General features: G+C 59.1%; 2 protein-coding genes across 3 annotated transcripts; one reads left to right on the top strand and one right to left on the bottom strand.

The window, feature by feature from the left end:
* Window positions 1–4,086: 4,086 nt before the first annotated feature.
* On the bottom strand, window positions 4,087–8,535 carry FEN1 (flap structure-specific endonuclease 1). 2 transcript variants are annotated; one of them, XM_056132066.1, is made up of 3 exons: window positions 8,437–8,535; window positions 5,893–6,002; window positions 4,087–5,256 (listed from the first exon to the last, which is right to left on the bottom strand). In XM_056132066.1, the coding sequence occupies exon 3, from the start codon at window positions 5,238–5,240 to the stop codon at window positions 4,095–4,097; it is 1,146 nt and encodes a 381-aa protein (XP_055988041.1). In that variant the 5' UTR covers window positions 5,241–5,256; window positions 5,893–6,002; window positions 8,437–8,535; the 3' UTR covers window positions 4,087–4,094. The 2 variants fall into 2 exon arrangements, with proteins under 2 accessions (XP_055988041.1, XP_055988042.1); XM_056132067.1 differs by having other exon boundaries at window positions 4,087–5,253.
* A 287-nt stretch (window positions 8,536–8,822) lies between these two features.
* On the top strand, window positions 8,823–11,979 carry TMEM258 (transmembrane protein 258). Its single transcript, XM_056132074.1, has 4 exons — window positions 8,823–8,893; window positions 10,511–10,620; window positions 11,024–11,160; window positions 11,860–11,979. Exons 1-3 carry the CDS (start codon window positions 8,891–8,893, stop codon window positions 11,148–11,150), a joined length of 240 nt encoding a protein of 79 aa, XP_055988049.1. The 5' UTR covers window positions 8,823–8,890; the 3' UTR covers window positions 11,151–11,160; window positions 11,860–11,979.
* Window positions 11,980–14,314: the final 2,335 nt, after the last annotated feature.

Below are 14,314 nucleotides of genomic sequence, written 5' to 3'. Positions count from 1 at the left end.
TTGCCAGACTCTGCCATGTGGGCAGGTTACATTCGGTAGCCTGCCAGTTTGTCCAAAGTAGGAATGAGATGAAAGATGTCGCATGGCCGCGAATGTGACCACGCACTTCCCAGAGTTGGGTTTTATAGTCTCTGAGTCTTGGCCGCTGATGGGATTACACGGCGCGAGGGGGCCAGTTGGTGGGTGTGACCCCCGCCTACTGGAATTTGGAGGATCTGGGTGGAGGATGCTCAGCCCCGATGCAAGTAGGCTTGGAGATCTCAGCCCCAGAACCCGCGTGCCTTTGTTCCTCTGCCGGCACCTTCATGTGTGCAGAGAGTGGTCTCAGCATGGTGGTGGCTGGTTCTGGAGGTCTTCAGCTGCCGGAGCCCTGGTCGGGGCAGGGAGGAAAACTCAACCCGCTCCCCTCCAAGGGGCCCCAGCGAGGACAGCCAGGCGCAGGGGCAGGAGACTCTGCCAGATAGAGAAGGGAGCACCAAATAAAGGGTGTTGGGAGGATCCTCCCAGGATGGGAGAAGCATGCTGAAAGTAGACTATAGACCAAACATGATTGCCATTCATTGCCTCTTTTGCAAACCACAGCACCCAAAAGGAGAGCGAGAACAAAGGGGAATGCCCTGCCACAGAGGCAGGGTGGAATGGGGGGGGATGGGAGTGGGAGGGATACTGGGATCTGTGGTGGTGGGAAATGGGCACTGGTGGAGGGATGGGTATTGGATCGTTGTATAATTGAAACCCAAGCACAAAAATTTGTAAGTCTACAACTGTACCTCATGGTGTCTAATAAAAATTAAAAAAAAAAAAAAAGCGCAGTGGATGACATGTTTGTCTTGCATGCGGCTGACTCTGGTTTGATCCCTGGCACTGCATATGGTCCTCTGAGCCCGCCAGGAGTGATTCCTGAGTGTGCGCCAAGAGGAAGCCCTGAGCATCACTGGGTGTGGCCCAAGGGGGGAAAAAATATTGGGCTAGTGGGGTTGGAGTGATAGCTCAGCGGGTAGGGCATTTGCCTTGCATATGGCCGACCCGGGTTCAATTCCCAGCATCCCATATGGTCCCCCGAGCACAGCCAGGAGTAATTCCTGAGCCCATGAGCCAGGAGTAACCCCTGGCCATCACTGGGTGTGACCCCCCAAAAAAATATTGGGCTAGAGCCATAGTAGAGTTGGTAAGGTGCCTGCCAGTCACGCAGCCTATGTGGGTTCGATCCCCCACACACCATCTGCTCCTCGGAGCCTCACCAGGAGTGACCCCTGGGCAGAGAGGCAGGCATAAGCCCTGAGCACTGCTGAGTGTGGCTGAAAAGCAAAACAATTTGACACTCGGGGCTGGAGCCATAGCACAGCAGGTAGGGCTTTTGCCTTCCATGCAGCAGACCCGGGTTCGATTCCCAGCATCCCATATGGTCCCCCAAGCACTTGATCACTTGACTTCTCATTAATCATCGATTTGCTTGAGAGAGCGCCGGTAACATCTCCCTTGGTCCCTGTTGCGTGATAGTGTAGCCCAATGGCGTCTGTTCATTCTAGGAACACAAAGAGCCTCAAACCCATCGTTCAGGGTCTTGATGAAGAAGTCTGACCATCTCATAGGTGGGCGGACAAATGATCTTTTGACGTCTGGTGGATTCCAGTCGGTAAAAGCTCTAGTCCAGTGGTCGTCGCCAAATCTCATTACGTGTCCAGCCCATCTGATTTTCAACGCCTTGGCAAACGAGACAGCATCCCTGATTCTTGACCTTCGATGGAGGTCGGAATTCCGGATTCTTTCTCTCTTTTGAGTGAAATGTGATATTCCAAGCATAGCTCTTTCGATTCCTCTTTGGGAGACCCGAATAGCGTTCTCACTCTGTTTTTGTAGGGCCCAGGTCTCTGAGGTATGTTAATGCAGGAAGAACAGTGGAATCAGAGATGTGCCCAGAGCCGGAGGTTCTTGGTCCTCTTAGCTATTTCTTTGACACTCTTGAAGGCGTTCCAAGCCGCTCTCTTCCTCCTGCGCAACTCAGGTGCCAGGTCATTCATCATGTTGGCTTCTCAACCTAGGTACACAAGCACTGCCAGGAGTAATTCCTGAGTGCAGAGCCAGGAGTAACCCGAGTGCAGAGCCAGGAGTAACCCCTTAGCATCACCGAGTGTGACCCAAAAAGCACTGTAGCACTGTCCTCCCATTATTCATCGATTTGCTCGAGTAGGCCCAGTAACGTCTCCATGGTGAGACTTGTTAACGTGTTTGGCGTATCGAATACGTCACGGGGAGCTTGCCAGGCTTTGCTGTGTGGGCGAGATACTCTCAGTAGCTTGCCAGGTTCTCCGAGAGGGGCGGAGGAATCAAACCCGGCTCGGCCGGGCTGGCTTCATGCAAGGCAAATGCCCTACCGCTCTGCTACTGCTCCAGCCCCCCTAAAAGTAAATAAATAAAAATCTGACACTCAGCTTGAGTGTCTTGTTCTTGTCATTTGTAACCAAACGACAGTGACAGAAATGCTACGAAACTACAAACTCCAACGGTAAACACTGATTTTTCTCAGGAATTTAAGACTTTCAAGCACAAAAAAATTCCATCTATATGAGAAAACGGCTCGAAGAACATCATGTCCTAGAACAAGCGCAGTGCCCAGGGGCCACTTCCCGCCGTTCTGAAGATCAAGTCTGGGACACCAACCCCTGCTCCCACAGCCCCTGTTCCTGAGAGGCAGCTTTCGCCGTTTACAGGATGGATGCTATTGTCTCGTGTCGACCTGTAGGGACCAGGCTACACAGGCTTGAGGGCCAGAAACAAATCCCGTTTACTAAAGATTTCTTTCCCAGTGCTAACAGCCTCAGCAGCCACTATGGCCATTCTACGGTGCACGGCGCCCCCTGGTGGCCACTCCCAAGGCCACCATCCTGCATGTGAAGTTTCCAGTCTCCAGAGAGAACAAAACACCACGTTCTGGTTACTTTTAGAACTTTATTGACTCTTCTCATTATCTCAAAACCAAGAAAAGCACGTGAACAAAACGTGTCCTCCCGATGTCTCCACTCGGCTGACCCAACTCCCAGAGAACACTTTCGTCACCTAACACCTTTCCAAAAATACACTTTTCGTTTTGTTTGGGGACGGCATGGGATGTTGGGGATCGAACCCAGGTCACATGTAAGCCCTACCCTCTGGACTATGGCTCCAGCCCTGATTTAAAAAAGAAAAAAAAACACTCTAAAGACTCAAATTCCAGTTTCTGCCCACTGCAGAGTGAGTCAACGAGCACCAGCAATGGTCGCTAGGCGTCCTGCCTTTTTCAGCAGCTCCCAACGGCTTCTCCTTGGCGAGAGCAGAGAGCAGCGTGCCCACCACCCTGGCCCTCCTGGGCAGCCAGGCAATCGATTCTGCAGTCTTCGAGCTCCTCTGCCCATCTCCTTCTCCCTACTAGAAAGCCTGGGGCTACCACGCTCATGTAACAATGTCCATGAAATGGTTGGGGAGGCCATTGTGGTCTGAAATTCAATCCTGAGCTAAAACAACAACAACAACAACAACAACGAAGGAGGAGGAGGAGGAGGAGGAAGAGAAGGAGGAGGAAGAGGAGGAGGAGGAAGAGGAAGAGGAAGAAGAGGAGGAGGAGGAGGAAGAGGAAGAGGAGGAAGAGAAAGAAGAGGAAGAGGAAGAAGAGGAGCAGGAAGAGAAGGAAGAGGAAGAAGAGGGAGAGGAAGAGGAAGAGGAGGAGGAAGAGGAGGAAGAGGAAGAAGAGGAAGAGGAGGAAGAAGAAAGAAAGAAAGAAAGAAAGAAAGAAAGAAAGAAAGAAAGAAAGAAAAAGACGACAAAGTACTTCTGTGGCCTTATGGTCACAAAACTAAATAAAAAGCAGGAAAGAGGTCAGAGTGATAGCATGCAACCAGCCCGGGTTCGATCCTCGGCATCCCATGTGGTCCCCCAAGCACTGCCAGGAGTAATTCCTGAATGCAGAGCCGGGAGTGAAATCCCTGAGCACCACCGGGTGTGACCCAAAGAGCCCCCCCACCCCCACCCCCAAAAAAAGTGGGACAAGCACCTGGGAGGCGCGTCTGACGCCCAGCCCGGCCGCTAGCTCTCGAGGGTACCAGAGGGAAAACCCCGTTTTATTTGCCCCGTTTGCCCTTGCCGGCCGCCCCCCCGGTCTTGGCCTTCTTCTTGGCGGCGCCCTTGGGCTCCGGCTCCTTGCGCTTGGCAGAGGACAGCGAGCCGGTCACCTTGAAGAAGTCGTCCAGGCGGCCCTGGGTGCTGCCCTGGCGGCACTTGCTCAGCCGCCGGACGCCGCTGCGGATGCGCTCCTCCGAGAACTGCTTCTCCCCGCACATGAAGCGCACCAGCTCCTCCTCGTTGGGCTCGCCCCACCTGAGCTCCACCGACGCGGGGTCGAGCACCTCGGGCTCCAGGAAGAGCTGCTGGGCCTCCTTGTGGAGCCAGTTCTCGGGCACGGGGTACTTGGCGGGGTCCAGCCGCCGCACGATCTCCTCGATGCTCTTGTGCTTCTGGATGAGGTCCACGGCCCGCTTGGGCCCGATGCCCCGGATGCTCTCGCAGTAGTCGCTGCCCAGCAGGATGCACAGGTCGACGAACTGCTCCTGGGTCAGGCCCAGCTCCTGCAGGATGCGGCCCAGGTGGAACTCCTGGATGGGCAGCTTCTTGGCCTCGCTGGCCGTCAGGTGGCGCATGAGCACGGGGCTGCCGAAGGTCAGGCAGTCCATGTCCTCCGTGGCGGCGGCGTAGACCTTGCCGGCCTTCACCAGGGCGGCGCAGCTGGCCTCGGCCTCGCTGGGGGCGTCCAGGTAGGGCACGCCCATGAGGCCCAGCAGGTGCTTACACTCGTCGCTGTGCTGCTTGGTGACCTTCACCAGGCGCTTGGTGAACTTCTCCACCTCGTCCTCGGCGCCGGCCGCCTGCGCCTCCTGCAGCTGCCTCTCGGCCTCGGCCCGCCGCTCGCTGCGCTTGGCCAGCTCGCCCGACTTGAGCTGCGGCGGCTTGCCGTCGAACACGTACACGGGCTTGATGCCGTTCTCCATCATGCGGATGGTGCGGTAGAACATGCCCACCAGGTGGCTGGTGGTCTCGCCCTCCTCGTTCTGCAGCACGTCCCCGCCCTGGCGCACGGCGATCAGGAACTGGTAGATGCTCATGGAGGCGTCGATGGCCACCTTGCGGCCAAAGTAGCTCTTGATGTCGTTCTCCCGGATGGCGCCAGGCGCCACGTCCGCGATCAGCTTGGCCAGGCCCTGGATTCCCATCGCGGCGGAGGAGCTACTAAAGAGACAGACAGACAGACAAAGGCACGTAAGATCAGGGAGGATCTGGAGGAGGCCAAAGGAGCACGGGTTCGAGTGGGCGCTCTCCCTGACTTCACGCTTCTGCTCCACACGTTTGCCGCCGCAGGACAGACACAAAGTTGTGCTCGGGGCTGACTCCTGGCTCTGGGCTTGGGGACCACTCCTGGTGGGCTCGCGGGGACCACATGGGAGGCCAGGGATCGAACCCCTGCCCGCTGTACTACTGAGCTCCAGACTGCAGCGCTTTTTTTTCTGGGAGGTGGTCACACCTGCGATGCACAGGGCTTACTCCTGGCTCATGCACTCAGGGAATTACTCCTGGCGGTGCTCAGGGGACCATATGGGATGCTGGGAATCGAACCTGGGTCGGTCGCGTGCAAGGCAAACCCGCTGTGCTATCTCTCCACCCCCTGCAGCGATTTTCTTTCCTTTTACCCTGGCACCCACCCCCCCCCCACCGCACCCTCTGCCCCCCACTCACCACCTCCAGCACCCTGCCGGGCCTTTTGCCTGTTTGACTTCTGTCTGTTTCTCTAGGTGCCAGATCCTCCAGATGAGGCTCGGGGGCTTTCGCTCTCCTTCCCATCCCGGAAGTGACGCTGCTGCTGCTTACCTGAAGGGATTCCAGCCACCAGCGGGGAGGTGTTAAGTGGCGAGGGGCGGCTTCAACTTTTCCCACTTGTTGCCCGAGTTCTCCTGGGACTCCAGGTATCCGAGACAGGTCTACGGGGCGGGAGCAAAAAGAGTGGACAGGTGAAAATGTGTGCAGGAGGTCATGTCCACTCCCCGCACGCACGGCATGGCCCCCAGAGCCCCGCCCAGAGCGACCCTCTCACACAGAGCCAGGAACAGCTCCCAGGCACCGCCAGGTGTGCCCGCCCCGAACCCAATAAATGAGGAATGAATCAGGCATGCAAGTAAAACCTTTACTCATCATCACCAAAGTGAAAAAAGAATTCCTTTTTGCTTTTTGGAGCCGCATCCAGCCACGCAGGGGGGTACTCCTGGCTCCGTGCTCAGCCAATACTCACTGCCAGGGGCTGGGCTGATTGGTCCACTGAGCTCGCTCTGGCCTGAAATGCTTTTATTCCCCCCCACCCCCGCCCTGCTTTTTGGATCACACCCGGCAATGCTCAGGGGCTACTCCTGGCTCTGCACTCAGGAATCACTCCTGGCGGTGCTTGGGGGACCATATGGGATGCCGGGGGATCGAACCCTGGTCATCCGCGTGCAAGGCAGACACCCTACCCGCTGTGCTATCGCTCCAACCCCTGAAATGCATTTTTTCATTTTTTTTCTATTTTTTTGGGTCACACCTGGCGATGCACAGGGGTTACTCCTGGCTCTGCACTCAGGAGTTACTCCTGGCGGTGCTCAGAGGACCATATGGGATGCTGGGAATCGAACCCGGGTGGGCCGCATGCAAGGCAAACGCCCTACCCACTGTGCTATCTCTCCAGCCCCTGAAATGTATTTTTAAAGTGTCTTAAAGCGGGGCTGGAGATAGCACAGCGGGTAGGGGTCTTGCCTTGCACACAGCCAACACGGTTCGATCTCCAGCATCCCATATGCGCCCCCCGACCCCAGCACTACCAGGAGTGATTCCTGAATGCAGAGCCAGTGTGATGCACTGCCTTCCCCGCCAAATAAAAGTGTCTTAAAAAAATGTGCAAACGGTTGGATAGTACAGCTGGGAAAGCCTTGGCTTGCATACGATAGACTGACCTAGGTTCGATCCCCAGCAACCCCAGAGCACTGCCAGGAGTCACTCGAATGCACAGCTGGGAATAAAACCTGAGCATTACCAGATGGAAAAACAAACACCCACAAGGCAAGCACTCCACCACTCAGCACAGCGCCAGGCCCTGTGATGGGAATTCAGCAGTGTTATATAGGTTCTATATCTTTTTTTTTTTTTAGGTTCTATATCTAAGTAACCAGTTTCTGTTGACTTTCATTCTGCGGTGCCGGAGAATTGAACCCAAGTACTGAGCGACACCCCCAGCCTATTACTCCATCCATAATCCGAACACAAATCCTGGGTTGCGGCAGGGGTGAGGGTGGGGTGGGCGGGTGTGAAACTGGGCAGGGAATCGGTGGAGGGAAGTTGGCAATGGTGAAGGGACGTTGGATGCTGACACTCAATCGTGGAAAAAAAGAAACTCTAGTTCATGGTGATTCAATTCAAAGAACATCCTGGTGTTGCCGCGAGGGTACTCTGCAGATTTGGGGACCCCACCGCAGCCCCCTGCGAGCCAAGAGGGCTGCGCTCAGTGCTACGGGTTAGGCTCCTACAACCAACTGGAAACCGCGGAGTCACAGGTTCCCCCAGGGAAAAAAAAAATCTGCCTCCAGGTGGCAGCACCCAGTCCTGCCCGTAGCAAGTCTCAAATCTGCCGGGTTGACAGTCTTCACATCCTCCAAAATATCTGAGACCAAACCCTTCTCGACATGCGACTGACTCAAACTGACCCTCCAAAGACAACCAAGCCCCCCCAGACCTACAGAGGGGGCTCTGCGCTCCGGCTCCATCCCGCGGCTCAGCGCCGACCCCTGATCTGTTTTCTCTGCAAAGTGCGGGTAGCAGGTCTGCCCCGCTACCTGCTGTGCTCCAGACCCCCAAGCAAAGTGCTTCCCGGGGTGGGGGTGGGGGACTGTTTCCCCCAACCTCAGGGCCAAAGCATCCACATGAATTTTTTTGCGCCTGCCAACAAAATCCTGTTTCCCTATAAAACAGGCACCGTTTTCTTTAAACAACAGCAACAAAGTTAATTAATTATTGGGTCCAGAGAGATAGTACACCGGGCACCAGGCAGGGCGCTTGTCTTACACGCAGCAGACCCGGGTACCATCCCCAGCATCCCATCTGGTCCCCCCATCGCCCCCCACCGAACCACTAGGAGTGATCCCTGAGCACAGAGTCAGGAGTCAGCCCCGAGCATCGCAGCGTGAGGCCCAAGGGCCCAAACATAAGTAAAACAAAATAAACGTTGCGCGTCCGGGTCCCCCAGCCCTCGGTCTGCGACTGGCCGCGGCCTCCCCGCGGGGACAGTGGCGGGACAGCGCGCGCGCGCCAACACGCACGCGCAAGGCCCCCGGCTTGGCCAAGGCAAGACGGACGTCGCCGTGGTCAGAGGCGCGTCCCCAGGGGTCTCACCTGGCCTTTGGGCACGAGAACTCGGCAACAAACCCTCGGTCCGGCGCTGCCCGGGACCCCGCACTCGAGAACTGTTGCCGCTCTCCTCCCGCTCCGCCGCCTTCAGAAGCCCGCGCTCGCGTCACGTGACCGCCCGCCGCGCAAAGCCCTCTGGGAAGTGTAGTTCAGGCCGGAGACCCTCGGCCCGCTTCCCTCACGGCCCACGGCCCCGTCCAGGGTGGGAGGACACTCTCGGAGACTTGACTCTAGGCGTCTCCCAGGATTTTCCTCAATTCCTCACCCCGGCCTCCACGGGGCCCCGTTCCCGCTAGAGCCCGGCCCCCGGCTTAGGACTACAAGTCCCACAATGCCCCTCTCCGCGGGTGCGCTTCCGCTTCCGGCGGCAGCGCGCCGGCTCCTGCCGACGTGTTCTTCCGGTGGTGCTGGAGAGAAGGTGTACTCTGTGCCAGGCAAAATGGTGAGAGGTTTGGGGAAAGAAAAGGACCGGGCAGGAGGGACCTACGGGACCCGACTCCTTCGCAGAGGCTTTAGACAGCCGAGACCCGGCGGGCAGGAGGCTTCCTTCCGGGTGCTGCGACCCGGGCCGAAAGCCTCAGGCTGGGATGCTCAGACCTCCGTGTACCCGGGGTGGGTGGGGGGCAGGGGCCGTGGGGGGCGTGCCCCCGGTACCTGCGACCATGCTGTGGTTTTCTCAGCGGAGCATGCTTCCCCCCAAGCCCCACGCTGCCGCCCGACTCGTCTGCAGCCTGCAGAGCCCCAGGAAAAGCCCCCTCCCCCACCTCCCGGCTCGCAGAAGCGCCGCCACCCGTCGCGGGGCCCGCAGCCTCGGGACCCCTTTGTTAGCGGTCATGTCCGCGGCCAGTGACCCCCCGTCTGACGTGCTGCAGCCCGGGCTGCTGGCTATTCATCTTTGTCTCTCTTCTCCGGGGGTCGGGGGGGCCCCCCATGAATGGTCCCTATTGTCCCCCATCGCTTTCAGCGGGTGGGGGGTGGGGGGGAGCATCCGTGTTCCCTGAGCTGAATTCCTGTGTCTCCGGGAACAATGGGGCCAGTTGACTCCCCCAGCGTTGTTATGTTCTGGGCCGCCGCAGGAGCAGCGGCTGCTGGAGGGTGACAATGGGGCGCTCACACGGGCCCAGAACTTTCCACGGGCCGCCCTCTTCTTCGCGGGCATGAGCTCATCCTCTTCTCCCATCACCTTGGGCAGGAAACAAGCCCCCGATTGAGCCGCTCCCGGCCCGCCCCCCCCTTAGAATCACGCAGCCCCCTGGCCCACAGCCCCACCCCCTGCCTGTCTTCCTGCATTGTCAACCCCGTTCCGGAGATGCAGAACCCTCAGGCAGGGCCGGGGTTTGACCTGGGTCTGGTCTCCTGCAGGTGGATCCTGAGATTCATCAAAATACCAAATCAGAGGTTTGAGCTCTTGAGAACCCCCAGTCCAGGCTCTGTGACTTGAGGCTGACTGTCTACAAACAGGGTTTTAGAAAACCTCTAAAACTAGGGGCTGAAAAAGAGTCAGGGGGCCAGGCGCTTGCCTTGCACACGGCCAGTCCCGGTTGAACCCCTGACTCCCCATCGGGATCCCCGAATCCTGCCAGGAGTGATCCCTGAGGGGTCAGAATGATAGTACAGCAGGGTAGGCCATTTGCCTTGCACGTGGCGGACCCGGGTTCGATTCCCAGCATCCCATATGGTCCCTCGAGCAATGCCAGGAGTGATTCCTGAGTGCAGAGCCAGGAGTAACCCCTGAGCATTGCTGGGTATGACCCAAAAAGAAAAAAAAAAGTGATCCCTGAGCACAGAGCCGGAGTAAGCCCCCAGGACTGCCAGAGTGGGGCCCAAAAAAGAAGAAAAAAAAGTAAAGACCAAGAGTGCACCCAAGTGGGAGAGATCGACAGGCTGGCCACTCCCGCACGGGCCCACCCCATGTCCCTTCCGGAGGATTTCCGTGTTTCCCTGGCCCAGATACACCTCTGGCAGCCCCGGTAGCTTCAGGCTCCCTGGTGAACCCCCCACCCTCCCAGGCTGTGTTCAGGGCAGCCCCCCATGGTTCTGATCACGTGTCTGTCTGCAGGAGCTCGAGGCCATGAGCAGATACACCAGCCCGGTGAACCCGGCCGTCTTCCCGCACCTGACCGTGGTGTTGCTGGCCATCGGCATGTTCTTCACCGCCTGGTTCTTTGTGTATCCTTTGCGGCTGGAGCGCGCGACCTGGGGGGCAGTGAGAGAAACGGGCCCTGGGACATTGCAGCTTCCTGGCCTGGGCCTTGCGGGGATGGGGAGAGGGATGGGGGGTGGTATCGAGGCCCAGAGACACCCCGCACGTTAAGTGGTGGCTTTATTTCCCTGTTTAGATTCCCAGGACTGGCCCGACTGGAGGGTGGGCTTGGGGGGAGGGCCTGACATGGAAAGCACCGCGGTAGGGGATGGTCCAGGGTCTGGAGAACGTTCTCTCCAACCACCCCGAGGCCCAGGGCAGGTGCCTTGCGCCCGCTGGGTCCCTTTCCCAGCAGAGCCCCAGGGCCCGGCGAATCTCTGTCCGCCTTTGCCTGGCCGGGCTCCATGGGCCTCCTTAGCCGCCTGCCAGTTACGAGGTCACCTCCACCAAGTACACGCGGGACATCTACAAAGAGCTCCTCATCTCCTTGGTGGCCTCACTCTTCATGGGCTTCGGTGTCCTCTTCTTGCTGCTCTGGGTCGGCATCTACGTCTGAGCTCCCGAGGGTAAGAGCCGTCCCCGGGGCGGGCGGGGGGTGGGGGGGGCAGTTGAAGAAGGCTCAGACGGCCACCCTGGGGTGTGTGTGTGTGGTGAGAACCTTTGTGATCATGGTATCTCCCCTGCAAGGTAAGTATGTGGCGAGAACCTTTGAGTACTGAGACAGACTCGAGGGGTGTGTGTGTGTGTTGGGGGCGGGAACTTTTGGGTACTGAGACAGACTAAGGGGTGTGTGTGTTTGTGTGTGTGTGTGTGTGTGTGTGTGTGTGTGTGTGTGTGTGTTGGGGGCGGGAACCTTTGGGTACTGAGACAGACACTGATGGGGACTCGGGCCTGGTGCCTGTGTGACTGTGGGAACAGGCTTCCCGGTGTGTGCATTGACATGTCCACGTGCATTCTTATAAGTCACACAACGGTGGGCTGCTGTGGGACTCACAACTTGGCGGTGCTCCCCCTGACCCGGGGTTTCCAAACAACAGGGCTGGGAGGACCCCGAGTTCAGTGCAGAGCGTGGCATGCCCTGCCCACACTGCAGGAGGCCTCGGTTCAAGACCAACCCCCCCCCCAACCCAGATCCACAAAGCCATGGCTGATCCACCCAGGAGGCTACAGAGAAGGGGTGCGCCCGAGGGAGGGGCCGGGCTGCGGGGGAATTGGGGGAGAAGGCAGTACTGCCGGCTTCACCCTGGCACCCTCTTCTCTTACAGGTCCCTTGCCTGGAGGCTGCACCAAATCCCTACTTTTGTAAATTAATTTTTATACCGTTGGAAACCGTCGGAAACCATTGTCCTATGTGTGCTGTTCACAATAAAGGCAGATGGAAGACAGTCCTGAGCGGTGTCCACTGGGGACGGGGCAGGGGGCAGGTGGGGACCCACCCAGGCCACGGACTCCTCAGTCCCCACTTCTGGTTTCTCTTAAGTCCTTCAGGTACTTCCCAGTGCTGGGAGCAGGGCCTGGGGGAAAGGGACCCGATGGTCTGCCCTTGGGGTGTCAGGCTCCCTTAGGAAGGAAGGGGCCGGGCCTCTGCGGGGCCCAAAGCAATCTTTTTTGGGGGGGGTCACACCCGGCAGTGCTCAGAGGTGACTCCTGGCTCTGCTCGGCGGACCATATGGGATGCTGGGAATCGAACCCGGGTCCGCTGCGTGCGAGGCAAACGCCCTCCCCGCTGTGCTATCGCTCCAGCCACCCCCAAGCAGTCTTGTCTACGAGCGAGCGCACACCAGGCCAGCACCTGCCCCCCATATCCGGCGACACCCTGCTTGGGGCGGGACCTTGAGGACCTCAGCACCCTGGAACAGCTTTTCCCTGAGGCGCTTCCCTGAGCCCAGGGAGCTAGTGAGGAGGGGGCTGGGGTCCAGGCCGGCGGCCATCGCGGGTGCCGGGGCAGAGGGACACAGGGGTCCTCCACTAGTCCTCGGCCCCCAGGTAGAAGCACCCCAAGGAGAGGCGGGGAGGCAGGCTCGGATACAAAGCAGTATCATACATTTATTTATATACGGAGAATTTCCTTCACACGACAGAACGGGGGAGGGAGGGGACGCGAGCCCTGCCCGCCACGGGCAGGCTCAGCACTCGATAAATATGAGCTGCTCCAGGACAGGAAGTGGGGGTTACCTGGGGGGAGGGGCACTCTAGGCACATGGGCTTCTGGGATGGGGGTGGGGGTAGGGGGGCTGTGCATTGAGGTCCTATATACAGCTTGAAGCTTGGGGGAAAGATTAGCCCAGTGGCTACAGGAACATATGCCAACGTGGGGGTGGGGGGAGTGGGCCACAGAGACCCCATTGGGGATGGAGCCAAAACACCCCACTGGTGCCAGGGCACCGTCCCTCGGTCCCTCACGCCCTTCTACCCTTAGGGGGCTACAGGGAACTTTTTGGTCCAAGGTTGACCCCCCCCCCCCCGAGCAGCTTGGAGCCCCAGCTCGGCCCCCCCCATCCCTTGCACTGTGGACCCCCTCCCTATGCAGGGGACAGCCAGCTGCCCGCTAGTTGCTGGGGTAAGGGGGGGGGTTGCCGTTACTTGGGCTCCAGGGGGCAGTGGAGGGTCATTTTCCAGTTGAAGGACGCCCGGACTGAGGGCTCCCCAGATTCCCGCCCTGCGGGGCAGGTCACTTTAAAGCGTCCCAGGTGGGGTCCCTATGTCCGGAGGAGGTGGTGGAGTCGCTCTGGGGTGGGCACAGGCGGGGGAGGGAGTTGGGGATGTCCCCCGCTAACCCCCAGGTACCCGCGGTGTTGGCCTCGCCTGCTGCAGGTAAGTGCTTTGAGATCCGAGGCTTCCAGCCCCTCGCCAGAGGCCCCCTCCGTGGACACGGGACCCCCATGCTTCCTTCCGGCAGCCTGCTCGTTCAGGCTGGGCACTTGAGAGATGTTGGTTCCCCTTCTCCGTGCCAGAGAGGAGTGGACAGATGGGCCTGCTGCTGAGCTGGGGTGGGGGGCGGGGGTCCCCCAGGGGCCAGCACAGGAGGGAGAGGCCAGCAGCTGGGCAGCTGAGTGTGGACGGAAGTCCCCAAGGCTTGCAAGCCGGGCAGCGTCCTTGTCAACCGGTCCTCCCGCACCTCCCCTCCACTCTGGGTTTAAGTGCATTTTAGTAATTATTTCATTAATAAGAGCCAAAGCTGTTTGCATCTACCCGCTGGCCAAGAACAGCCCTGCTGCCTCGCAGGGGTCCCAGCTCTGCTCAGAGTAAAGGGTGGGGGGGGGGGTGTTGGGGGGCGGGGGGCCGGCAACACTCTCCATTCACTTCCAGGACCCCCAGCCCTGGGGCCACCACCCTCAGGTGCTCCCAGGGTTCTTTCTCCGTGTCCTAGGCTTACCTGGCCCCCGCGACCTCGGCCGGGCACTAACGGTTCATAAGGCACTTGGGGTCTCCTGGACCCCGGGAGCTCCTGCGAGCCAAAGAGACCTCCTGGGCCTTGCTTAAAGCTTAGAAGTCCAAGTCCAGTGTAACAGTCAGCCGCGCCCCCCACGGCCACACGCTGCTCCCCGCTGGCCAGGTCAGGCCTCTGAGACTCTGTCTAGGGCCCCCCCACCCCGTCTCCCAAAGGCCCAGAAGAGGGGTGCTTCTTGCTGCTGGCCTCCAGGCATCCCGTGTGGACAGAGGGGAAGGGGCATCGCGGCTTCCTGGGGTCCCACGACCCCGGGCCGAGCCGGCTCCATC

The sequence above is a fragment of the Sorex fumeus genome, unplaced genomic scaffold (genome assembly GCF_029834395.1).
Source record: "Sorex fumeus unplaced genomic scaffold, SorFum_2.1 ptg000093l, whole genome shotgun sequence".
NCBI lineage: Eukaryota > Metazoa > Chordata > Mammalia > Eulipotyphla > Soricidae > Sorex > Sorex fumeus.
The sequence above is the reverse complement of the archived record's forward strand: the minus strand, read 5'-3'. Positions and strand labels throughout refer to the sequence as shown.

What these genes read in the sequence shown, in the direction of transcription:
- FEN1 (XM_056132066.1), bottom strand. Translation starts at nt 5,240, where the DNA reads ATGGGAATCCAGGGCCTGGCCAAGCTGATCGCGGACGTGGCGCCTGGC.
- TMEM258 (XM_056132074.1), top strand. An exon ending in TTCACCGCCTGGTTCTTTGT is followed by an intron (nt 10,621 to 11,023) that starts GTATCCTTTGCG and finishes GCCGCCTGCCAG; the next exon opens with TTACGAGGTCACCTCCACCA.